Genomic DNA, 12,687 nt, shown 5'->3' with positions numbered 1-12,687 from the left:
TTATATGCCTGAGACCACCTGGAAAATCTTGACCTAAGCCCCAGTCAGAAAGGATAGAAGATAAAGTACAGACAGCAAATGTTTCTTATTATCCTTCAATATACTTCCCTGCTGAGCTAAAGAACTCTTTGTTCCTTACATGTGTTTTCCCATCTCTAACTGCGCTCACTATTCCCTTCACCTGTAAGCCCTTCCTCCAATCTCCATTTCCTCCATTCTCTGCTGTTCACATCTTACCCATCCTTCACGGCCTGGATCAGCTACCAACTCCATGAAGCCACCTCTAAGTACCCCTGCAAAATATGATCCCTTCTCTCTGAACTCCTGCAGCACTTTATCCAGTGACACTATTTCATATCCTACCATATCCCAGGGTTCTTTGTGTACAGGTCGTGTCCTCCACAGATGTGTGTCTGCCCCACACTGACCAAGTACTCAATCAACGTCTGCTGAATAAACTGAGACACAGCACTCGGCAAGTGCTACATTACATAGCGTGGGTGTACTTAACTTCTGAAAATGGGCCTATTTATTGGGTTGTGATCATCCTCTAGCACATAGAGCTTTAGTCTCTGCATTGCAGATCTACAGTTAGGACATGGGAATTGTTATAATACATGAATGACCTAAATACACCATGGGAAACAGTCTATCGGAATCCTGCTGTGCACATTGCTTCAGATGGCTAATTATATCTTTGGACTGCTTGTACAACCATTGACAAATATACTTACTTTCATTTCTGCTAATGCAACTGAAAAGAGCATTCTGTAAATTAAAGAAAAACAAATAAACAGAAATTAACAACCAGACAGAATTTGTAATTTAATTCCACTTTATGGTTACATGGAAATCATGATATTAAAACTATTTATTCTCTAAATCCAAGACTGAAAACACAGAAGTTATGAAATGATAACCTGGTAAAAAGGGAAACCATCTTCCAACATATATCAGGATCAAGATGACTACTCGGAGCCATAAGCTGACCAGTTATAGCAAACCAAGTTTATATAAAGCTGTGTCTGTGTGGGGTTGGAGGCGCTACAAAGTATTAATCTTAATTATTCCTTGCAGGATATAAAAAACTTTCCAGAAAATAATCTAATAAATGACATCTAGGGAAATATATATTTCATGTAACCACTGCATTTTAGATTTGAAAGGACTTTAGACATTATCTCTACTTGTTCTCAAACATGGCTGTACACCGGAATCACCTGAGTTTCCTAGACCTTACCCTAGACTACAGATTCAGAATCTAGGGGTGAGGCACAGAAATCCAAATTTTTTTTTTTTTTTTTTTTTTTTTTTTGAGACGGAGTCTGGCTCTGTCGCCCAGGCTGGAGTGCAGTGGCCGGATCTCAGCTCACTGCAAGCTCCGCCTCCCGGGTTCACGCCATTCTCCTGGCTCAGCCTCCCGAGTAGCTGGGACTACAGGCGCCCGCCACCTCGCCCGGCTAGTTTTTTTGTATTTTAGTAGAGACGGGGTTTCACCGTGTTAGCCAGGATGGTCTCGATCTCCTGACCTCGTGATCCGCCCGTCTCGGCCTCCCAAAGTGCTGGGATTACAGGCTTGAGCCACCGCGCCCGGCCAGAAATCCAAATTTTAAACAAGACTTCAAACATGGTTTTTTTATAGCCATCCTGGGACCAGAGTTTGGGAATCTATCATTTTGCAGATGAAGAAACTGTTTCCTCAGCAGGGAAGAGACCCGACCCAGGTAACAGAAAAAGTCAAAAGCAGAGTTTGAGACTATAATTAGTGTCTCTAGAGTGCGTATTGTTCAGAAGACACACCCAGTATTAAAGTCAACGTAAAGAAAATAAAATCCAAAACAAGACAAAAATGAAAAACTTATACAAAGCCATTTGGATATTTAGGGCTTGTCAGCTATGATTAATATCAATCACAATGGGAAGATAATGACTTCCTAAAAGAAATAATATGGGCATAAATTACAGGCAGAATAAAATCAAGCACACCCTTATTGTTGAAACAAGATGATTTTGCCTTTTTTTTTTGTATTTTGTATTTTTTAGTAGAGACGGGGTTTCACCGTGTTAGCCAGGATGGTCTCGATCTCCTGACCTCGTGATCCGTCCGTCTCGGCCTCCCGATTTTGGCTTTTAATTGCAGCCAAATTGCAAGCTGTCTAGGTGATAGGGATTTGTTAAAGGATCAGCTACTGGCATTTAAAACCTAGCTTCAAAGATCCCTCTATGTAGCTTTGTGAAGCTGTATTCATTCATTGTCTCTGCTAAATAATACTCCATTGTAGGAATATGCCACACTTGATTTAACAATTTAAGGCAAAACAAAATAAAACAGAAAACCCTGGGCCTCATAGATAAGGGTTCCTGAATTTACCCAATATGAATTCTTTCTGCTGGAGACTCCATCAAGCAATATAACAGGAGTGAAAAAGTAAATATTCTTAGTGTTCATTAACAATGATCTTGTTTATATCTCTCTTCATTCATGTTTCCTTGTTTTAGTGTGACTTTTCAGTTATCCATTATCAATAACTCTCTATTTAAATGGATTCACTAGACTCAGGAACACTTATAAAATGATCTAAATCAATATTAAAAAGTAGTGAGCTACCAGCCGGCCGAGGTGGCTCACACCTATAATCCCAGCACTTTGGGAGGCCGAGGTGGGTGGGTCGCCTGAGGTTGGGAGTTTGAGACCAGCCTGACAAACATGGAGAAACCCTGTCTTTACTGAAAATACAAAATTATCCGGGTGTGGTGGTATATGCCTGTAATCCCAGCTACTCAGGAGGCTGAGGCAGGAGAATTGCTTGAACCCGGGAGGCGGAGGTTGCGGTGAGCCAAGATTGGGCCAATGCACTCCAGCCTGGGCAACAACAGCGAAACTCTGTCTCAAAAAAAAATAAAAAATAAAAAATAAATAAATAAATAAATAAAAAATAAAATAAAAAAATAAAGGCCGGGCGCGGTGGCTCAAGCCTGTAATCCCAGCACTTTGGGAGGCCGAGACGGGCGGATCACGAGGTCAGGAGATCGAGACCATCCTGGCTGACACGGTGAAACCCCGTCTCTACTAAAAAATACAAAAAAACTAGCCGGGCGAGGTGGCGGGCGCCTGTAGTCCCAGCTACTCGGGAGGCTGAGGCAGGAGAATGGCATGAACCTGGGAGGCGGAGCTTGCAGTGAGCCAAGATCACACCACTGCACTCCAGCCTGGGCGGCAGAGCGAGACTCTGTCTCAAAAAAAATAAAAAATAAAAAATAAAAAATAAAAAAATAAAAAAAAGGTAGTCGGTCATCAACTTTCTAGCCCTCTTTGACTGGATGAATACAACTCTCATTGCTCTTTTCTTTCTAATAAGATGTTTGTTCCCTTTGGTTTGGCTTTTTTTGAGCTGGTACCTGAATAAATATGTTTGATATCTTGGTGGCTGTCTTGGGTTGCATGGCCTGATTTTCTAGTATTTGACATTTTTCTAGTTATTTTTAAAGTTTCCACAGAAGTGGTTTTCAACCAGGGGTGATTTTGCTTCCCATGGTACATTTGGCAGTGCCTGAAGACATTTTTGGTTGTCACACTGAGGGGTAGGGAGTGCCAGGAGGCCAGGGACACTGCTAAGCATCCTACACTGCACAGGACAGTCTCCCTCCCCCAAAACATTATCCAGACCAAAATGCCAATGGTGCCAAGACTGATAAACTCTGCTCTAGAGACTTACACATTTGTTCAACCTGGATGTTTAAAAAACTGACCTTACAAATAAATGTCACTCAGCCTATGGATCACTTAGCTTCAGAGAGAGATACTACTAAAGGAGGCAAATCCTGCGAAATGTCAAAAATCATCTAGTACAACTTCCTTATTTAACAGAAGCCAGAGACCAAGGCCTAGAAAGGGGAAATACTTACAGACAATAGCTTTTACTTACAAACAGGGGCTGGCAAACTATAGCACACAAGCCAAATCTTGCCTGCCACCTGTTTTTGGAAATAAAGTTTTTACTGGAACACAGACATGCCCATTCATTTACATACTTTTAAAATTGTAATTTTTCATTTACATACTTTTTTAAATTAAAAAATTTTTAAGACACAGAATTTTGCTATGTTGCCCAGGTTGGCCTCCACCCTGCTGCCTCCCAAGTACCTGGGACTACAGGTGCATGCCAAGCTCATTTACATATTTTATATGGCTACCTCACACGTTAAGTACACTTCTATGGCAAAGTTGCATAGACAGAGAGTGAATGATCTCCAAGCCTAAAATATTTGCTATCTGGCCCTTTACAGAAAAAGTCTCCCAACACCTGAAGAAAAAGGGAAACAGCACAGTTGCTTCCCTTGATGTCACATCCAGAGTCCAGAGATGTTCTTCAAGCATCTCTTATTTCTCTTGATGTTCATTAATAGACCTTTCATGCCTAAGTTTACCTGAATTTGTTGAACTAAAAATCTTGTATATTTTCAGATGGCAGCATCATGTGAAAACTACCATTAACTACTAACATTTTAGTGTTAATAAATGCCATCTTACCTCTTCACCCATTTTAAGGTTTAAAAGAATGTTCCTTCATTCCAGTTATCCAGCAATTGATGAATAAATTCTGTTACACCTATCATGATTTAATAGACTGATCATATCTCCCTCTTTGCTGAATGACTCCTAAATTTACTATATGTAACTCTACCTTTTTACCACTTTAACTACTGCTGATTAGTCTGACAGGGCTTAGGACATACACATAATGAGTTATAGGATTAACTTAATAGTTTCTTCATTTCTTAAGTCAGCCTGTCTTGAAGTCTTAGCTAGTCAATTTTTAAGTCTTTCAAAAGTCTGCCATCTGACTTTTGAAAGGTAACTTTCTGACTTTTGGAGGTAACTGAGGGTTCGTATTCACTACTAGGGAGTCTCTTTTCACCTGCTTACTAATGCCACACCCAATGTGCCCCCATATAACAGATCCCTCCCCTACTCATGTTACTCAAGAATAGGTCAAAACTATAGCGGTGTGGAGGTGAGGATCTACCATAACCTCAAAGACGCAAAGAACATGCCAGCATACTGGAGTTGACAGGGTCTCAAGAGAACTTCAAATCCAAAAGCTGTCACTATCTAGTCAAAGAGCCAGATATGCACAGCAAGCAAAGGGCAGAGCCAGAACTGGAACCCAGACTGCCCTGCCAGTGCTCTTCCATGACACTGCACCGAGAATAGTCTGGATTGTTTTTCTCAATGCAGCCAATGCAAGGTTGAATGTTTGTTCACAGAGTAATCTATTTAACCAGTCCCCTGTTTTTAAAGTCAGTACCTTAAATTGTAACCAAAAAAGGTCACCATTTTCTTGAGGTTAATATTATTTTCCTTAAAAATATTTTGATCCTAAAAAAAAAAACTTGTTCTTAAAATCTTTCCTGTGGTAGCTGCTCTCAATAACTAGTTCCCTGCCCTAGTCTCACTATTAAATTCCTGAATATTTGACAATTAGTACTCCCAAGCTGGTAGATGTCAGCTCCAATATATTACTACATAGGGGTGTGTCAGGATGGATTCAGGAAGAGGGAATTCCAGGTAGAACAAGCCCTTTGATCCAGTGTTGGGAGCATATGAACTGTGGGCAAACCTGGCAGAAAAACAGAGTAAATCAAAGTTGAGGGAGCCCTATGTGATCCTTCATGCCATACTGGTTTTCCTTTTGGTGGGGAAGAGCCTTTGGGTGCGCCTGGGTGGTAGACTCTGCTGGTCCAACCTCTAGCCCAGAAGTTCGCTTTGCAATTTATTTTCTGCCTCTTCAGTGACCCTTTTCTACTGATTTTAAAAATAGGAAACTGGTTAAATAGATTAATCTATGAACAAACATTCAACCTTGCTTTGGCTGCATTCGGAAGAGAGAATTCCAAATAGTCCATTACAATACAGTGAGACAAGACTATTCTCACAATGCAGTGTCATGGAAGAGCACTGGTAGGGCAGTCTGGGTTCTAGCCTTGGCTCTGCCCTTTGGTGCTATGTATATTTGGCTGTCCAGTTGGATTTGGCTTTTGGACTTGAAAAAAATGGTTCATTCCTCCATTTGTCCACTTGTTTCAATCCTTTCTCTGTCCACTGCCCTTTTACTACTGGCTACTCCAGCTCTCTCTCATTTTCATCAATGATAAGGATGATGACAACAAAACACTCATCATATGAATCTTGTAAAAAAATTGCAGATTTGAATTTTGGATGATTTAGTTACTTTTGGACAAAGACCAAACAGAGAACATTTTATTAACTGTTATGTTAATGTTTTATATGCCCAGTACTTTCTACTTAACTAGGTTACTAGTTAAAAGTAAAGGGGCTACTTTGTTTCTAAGGCCTCAATAATAGAAATCTGTTTCCTTTTCACAGATGGGTTGAAATTTTTTCCAGTTTAAAGTTTTGCATTTCATACAAGAAATCTAGCTCATGAAATGCTAAGTAGGAGAGGTTAAATATAACTGATCTTTAAAAACATCAATGTTTTTAAGCCTCTACAAGGTGTGTTTTCCTTGTGGATACCATGACTGGCAAAAAGTATAGGAGACTAGAATATGTAAAGGAGTTTAATGTCATGACTTGGATATATCACTAAACAAGTGATTCTTAAATTTCTTCAGCCTTCCAAATGATGTGTCATTTCAATAGATACGCAAATAACAATGAACACCCAAAACAGAAATGAGCTTTATAGGTCAGACTGCTCAGAAAAATTTGCTCATTATCACCACAGGGCACCCAACCAGCTGGAAGCAAATTCACTGGCAAGTAACATCTGCAGAGAAACACAAGGTCTAGAAGAGAGCCTAGCACAGAGTATGTGCTTGTGGTGAACTAACTGCAGTAATGGCCCCAATTTTTCACGTTTCCTTTTATCTGTTTCTTGTACACTAACTCTGGCCTTAGCCATGTGACTTCCCTTGCTTTGGCCTAGTGGACACTAGCAAGCTTGAAGCAAGCAGTTGCCCGAACTACACTTGCATGTTTCCACTTTCTCTCTTGGACTCCTGCCACCACCACGGGAACATGCCTGAGCTAGTCTGCTAGAGGGAGGGGAAAACATGGAGATCTGAGCTGACTTAGCCAAGGGCATCCTAAAGCAGGCAGCCCCAGGCTGACCTGCCATCTGATTGCAGATGGATGAGTGCGCCCAGCTGGAATCAGCTAAGCCTGGCCAGAGCAGAACTGCCTAGTAAGCCCTTAGATTTGTGAGAAATAATAAATTGTTACTGTTTTAAGCTATGGAGTTTTGGGATGGCTTACTATACAACATTATTGGGATAATAGATAGTACTCAGAATGACAACATTCTCCACAGTACAGTAGAGAATGAGCACTTTCTCCATGCATTCCAAGAGTATAAAACATTCACACAGGGTTTCCACATAAAGCTGATACACTGTGTTACAAAGAACCTTGAATAATTCTGTTCTCCAGAGTGGGAAAAAGTCTATAAAATTTTTCTATCTGTAAAAGTAGTGACTGCAGCACTTTGTTACAGGCAACAGCTTTCTGCTCATCATTTAAGTCTTACCTGCTCTGTGAAGGCTTCCCCATTTCCCTAGGCAGGGTTTTTTTTCCTCCAGGCTTCAATATATCTTGTACAGACTTCTAGCAATGTACTTGTCTCACTGTATTGTAATGGACTATTTGGATTTCTCTATTCCCATGTACTAACTATCAGCTTCTTGCAGACTAAATCCTTTCATTTTTGTACCCTGAGAACAATGCCTGATACCTATTAAATATATTGGTTCACTGTGTATCAGTTCAATGAATGTTAAGTGAATGAATGACAGAGACAAAGATAATTATATGAACTCTGTCCCAGGAACTCAGGGGTTAGTATTAAAAAGAGACATGTAAATATAGTTATGCTATAGAGCGACAAATGCTATAATAAAGCATGCAAAGGGCTTAGAAATAGTGATCGGTTTTGTGTGTGGAGAGAAGAATGGGCAGGAAAGGCTTTAAAGCGGTGCCATTTAAACCAGGATTTAAGGCAAAGGTTACTCTAGTTCAATAGAGGTAGTGATGTTCTGGGACCAGCTTTTTTTTTGTGGGGGGTAGTTGTGGAGAAAAATCTGGATTTGTAGTATTTGCTGATGTTCACGGTGCAAATACCTCCACCCACAGCTGATTTTAAGTTACAAGCTAGCTTGCAAAATCCCTGAATATTTAACAAGCAGTACTCCCTAGCAGGTAGGGAGCTGGTATTGCCAGCTCCAATATACTACACTTTTTGTTCCAAGATTCAGAAGAAGGAATTCCAGGTAGAACAAACAATTCGTACAACTACAACTATCAAATAAAACAACAGGGTCAATCTGGGAATCTATAAGCAGCATGCTGCTTAAGTGTAACAGAGAGAAGAATCAGGAGCTAGACTGAGAAAAGCTTGGGATACTGGGCTGAGGAGCATGCGCTGTGTTCTACAGGGAAGCAACTGAAGGGTTTAAGGAAGGTGGTGACATGGATCAAATTTGGTCTTTAAAGAGATGAATCTAGAAGTGGATATAGTAGATAAGAGGAGAAATTAAGACACAGGAAAACTAGTTTGGCAGCTATTATAGGCATCCAGAAAAGTGGCAGAAAGACCTGAGCTAAGGCAATACCTGACTGAGGATCTGGAAGGGAGACTGATTTTAGGTATATTTAGAAGGCAACTCTTTAGGCTTGAGAGACAGTAATTGGTAGGAGGTGATGAGAAAGATGAAACAGTAGACAATACCTCTTAGGCATTTAAGTTGATGTGCTTGGAAGGATCGTATTGGTACAACCAAACAAGAAATGCAAGAAAAATCATAAGTTTTACTTTGGTATGTGTGTGTATGTGTGTGTGTGCGTCTGTCTGTGTGTGTGTGTGTGTGTTGCTGCTTAGGGATGGAAGGGAGGGAAGGGAAGGCAGAAAAGGTGGAGGAAGTAATAATCAATTTGGTTGATTTGAAATCAATCAATTTTGGTTTGATTGTTGTTCCAAGGGAACATCAAAAGTACACGTATCCAATAGTGTTCAGGAGCTCAGAAAAACGAGTTAGCAATGAAAATTCTGAAGTTGTCAGCATATAGGAACAATTAAATCTATGGGAGATGAGACTGCTTAAGGGGAAAACCTTGGCCACTTAAGATGAGACCAGGTCACAATCTAATCTGATTTGATCAAATTTCCCTTTTGGAATGATCTCATTCAGGTGACTTCTGAAAAGAATGAACTGGAAAAGGAAATACACTAGCAGCAAGAAGACTAAATAGGAGTTACTCCCCTCCCCAAACTACAAAACAAATATGACAAACCAAAACAACATACAAAGTTTTATACTATCTTAAGCCAGTACTGCAGGACCTAATAGGTTTCGCTCTTTTTGGAGCTCATCAGCTGCAGGTAACGGCTCAAATCTACTCTGATACAGTATACCTGTATAGCATTTTACCATTTATAAAGCCTCTCATTCACAGTCTTCTATTTACTATATCCTGGCAATCTGTGAAGTTGCCTCAGCATAAACTAAAAGATGCTTTACTTTTAGGTCCTGAGGGCTTTGCTGGGGCAAAGTACCACACGATTCCTTTTGTTAAAATCCCTAAAAGCTGACTGGGCAAGGAACAAAACTGTCCATAGCCTAGGCTGTCGTCTGCCACAACCAGATGGTCTCCTCTATTCTTAGAACCACTGTAGCACAGATCCAATCATACTGAAGCTTAGGAGGCTTCTAGCTGTCCAGAGAATCCTGTTGGTCCTGACATCCCTGCTCCTCTTATCTCTAATTTGGGCTGTTTTTTCATCCCTTTTCCTTTATGCTTCTGGTAGTAAATCTAGAATCAAAGTTAATTTGAAAGAAAAGAAACAAAATAAAATTAATAGATACACAGAAATCTTTAAGCAGAACATTTTACTGTGACATTTCCTGAGGAAACAGCATACAGTCTGGGTAGGCATACATAAATATACACCAAACACTGGCATCCAGGGACAGAACAAAGTGTATAGTAAACTACCATTTGTGGTAAAGGAGGGTAGAGGATGACTATACATATATATATTTACTTTTATATGCAGAAAATATCTCTAGTAACTTTAGGAACTGGATGGCTGTGGGAAAGATAGTTCATTATATACCATTTTGAATTTTGAACAATGTGAACATCCCCAAAATAAAATTTAACACATACCTGCACCATTCTATACATTTAGCTGTGTACTGATAGGTGGGGCTAACAGAAGACAGAATCCTCAGAGTCTTAATTTTAGCATTCTCACAGAACCAGAGCCCCATGGCAGAACAATATTTTAGCTGTATTGGCAACTGTTTAGTTTAAAACTTAACTGCCTTAAGATTGAAAAAAAAGTTAGTCCTCACAAAAATACCCGCTACTAACTTTCCTTCATAGTTTCTCACCTTCCTTAATGAAATAACATCAAAAAAATGTATTGAAGAAAGCTAGCAAAGAAAAGAGAGACATGAAAATGACATTTCTGAAAATACAAAGAAAAGCCTAGAGAAGAATCTGAGAAAGAAGGAAGAAACAAGTAAAAGATATAAAAAGTATGATGGCAAATTTGTAGCACTGTACTTCAGTGGCTCACACAGCAAATGGAAAGCATTTATATTTATGGCCATCATGTTAAGAGAATGGCAGGCAAGGTCTGCCATTAAAGGTATAAAATGGATTTACAAACCTCAAACTAAAATTTATCTCATCAGTGTATAGCCATTGCCAGTCTCTGGGAATTTATCAGCCTCATATTACCTTAATGAAGCTTATTCTGACATTCAAGGAAGAAAATAACCATCAACAACCAAAAAAATTTTTAAATCATAATTTTGGTAGCTAGAAGAAAATGTTCACAGCCAACATGTGAACGAAGACTATGCAAAAAGAATCTACACTGTATTTCACACCCCCTGAAAAACACGAATTCGTTTTTACTTTAGTTCTAATCAGCCAGTGTGCACAAGTATGGCTATTCCTATGGTTTACAGCCAGCATCTGTTCTGACTACTGGTGCCTATATAACTACAGTTGCTGAATACTTTGAATATCATCTCTGGTTCTATCTTCACAACACATTCACGAACCCCATGTGGCCTAACCAATACTTTTAGGTGGGTTAAAGGACAAAGCCTGTGAAAATGCAGAGAACCTAGAACTGAGCATGTCCACAATACTTGAACATGCCCATAAAGGAGTTATCAAGCTAATGGTTGATTTGGGTAGCTCCTACAGGCCAGGGTTTGGTGACCCCACAATCAAAACAAATGTGATTCTCAAAAGAAGTACTCTTAAGCAGCGAATGATGTATTATTTCTTAGGTATTCATCAGAATAAGAGAGCTATGGAGTTGGAAGAGAGATCATCAAATTTCCTATCTGTTGCAAAAATCCCCTTCATATGATGAATCCAGGTAAGTCTTTACTTGAACATTTCCAGTGAGAGGAAGTTCTCTGTTTCTGGAATATCTCATTCCATTTTGATCAATTTCAGATCAGTATCTGGCTCCTTCTTTTCTAGTTCCCTAAAGAAACTCCGCTCTCTAATTTTTTCAAAAGAATAGATTATTTTAGATTCTATTAGATTCTAAAAGATTATATTCTCTTTCAAAACCCAGCTTTCTATTCTTTTTATACTTTATCTTCTATGGAGCTCTCACTCACTCCGAGGTTCAAGGGTTACTTCAAGGTTGACTGTGGGCATGATAATTCTCCTCATCTTTAGTCTGGATTCCTAATCACCTCTGAGATATAGGTCTTTACATTAAAAGACCCTAACACACCATATGCTTCAATTTCTTCAAATTCCTTTCACAACATAAATGCTACTGCTGCTATGTTTTAATTCTTTCTTAAAAATCCAGTGATACATTACTATTGTTTTAAAAATCTGTGTCCTAATTTACCCACTTTCTATTTTCACATTCTCTTTTGCATCTCAAATAATTTTCTGTCTGAAGTAGATATTTCAGAACTTCCTTTACAGAGAACTTCTAGAAAGGGTCCACTAATGGCAATTCTAGAATAGAATTGAAATAGCTTAATTTTGCCTCTTTCTTGAAATATATTTTTGCTGGATATAGAATGCTAGATTGATAGTTACTTTCTTTCGGAACCATTTAGGAATCATTCTACTGTCTTCTGGCTTCCTCTGTTGCTACTGGGAAATCAGTCGTTGGTCTTCTTTGAAGACAATGCCTTTTTTTCTGACTACTTTTAAAATCTTTGGCTATGATGTCTGTCTATAATATGTGGATTTTTTTTCCCTTTGATTCTGCTGGGTATTTGTAGGGCTTCTTTAAACCCTGCTCCTGCCCATCCTATTTATTTTTCTCCTAGTACTCCAATTAGAGAGGATTTTCTCACTCTATCCTTCCTGTGTCCTAAACTATTTTTCAGCCTCATGTCCTTCTTTCTTTTCCATATAATTTCTTTAGCTCTATCTTCCAATTTACTAACTTTCTTTGCTGTACCTAAACTATTACAACATCCATCCATTGTGTTTGTATTTCAATTATACTGTTCTGGAAATTCTCTTTGATTATTTTTCAAGTGTGCTTGCTCTTCTTCTTCTTCTTTTTTTTTTTTTTTTGCAACCTCCACCTCCCAGGTTCAAGTGATTCTCCTGCTTCAGCCTCCCGAATACCTGGAATTACAGGTGTGCACCACCACACCTGGCTA

The 12,687-nt window shown here is 39.2% G+C and overlaps 1 protein-coding gene across 7 annotated transcripts in view; it reads right to left on the bottom strand.

The window, feature by feature from the left end:
• LOC105485759 (reversion inducing cysteine rich protein with kazal motifs) overlaps positions 1-12,687 on the bottom strand; it is a 92,524-nt gene that overhangs the window by 46,515 nt on the left and 33,322 nt on the right. For all 7 annotated transcript variants that reach the window (XR_989781.3, XM_011748224.3, XM_011748223.2 and 4 more), the window contains one exon: positions 735-768. Coding sequence is in view for 6 of the 7 variants with exons in the window: in XM_011748224.3 (XP_011746526.1) it covers positions 735-768 (34 nt within the window). In the remaining variant the exon portion in view is untranslated. The remainder of the gene's footprint in view (positions 1-734; positions 769-12,687) is intronic.

This window comes from Macaca nemestrina, chromosome 14 (assembly GCF_043159975.1).
Source record: "Macaca nemestrina isolate mMacNem1 chromosome 14, mMacNem.hap1, whole genome shotgun sequence".
NCBI classification, from domain to species: Eukaryota; Metazoa; Chordata; class Mammalia; order Primates; family Cercopithecidae; genus Macaca; species Macaca nemestrina.
The sequence above is the reverse complement of the archived record's forward strand: the minus strand, read 5'-3'. Positions and strand labels throughout refer to the sequence as shown.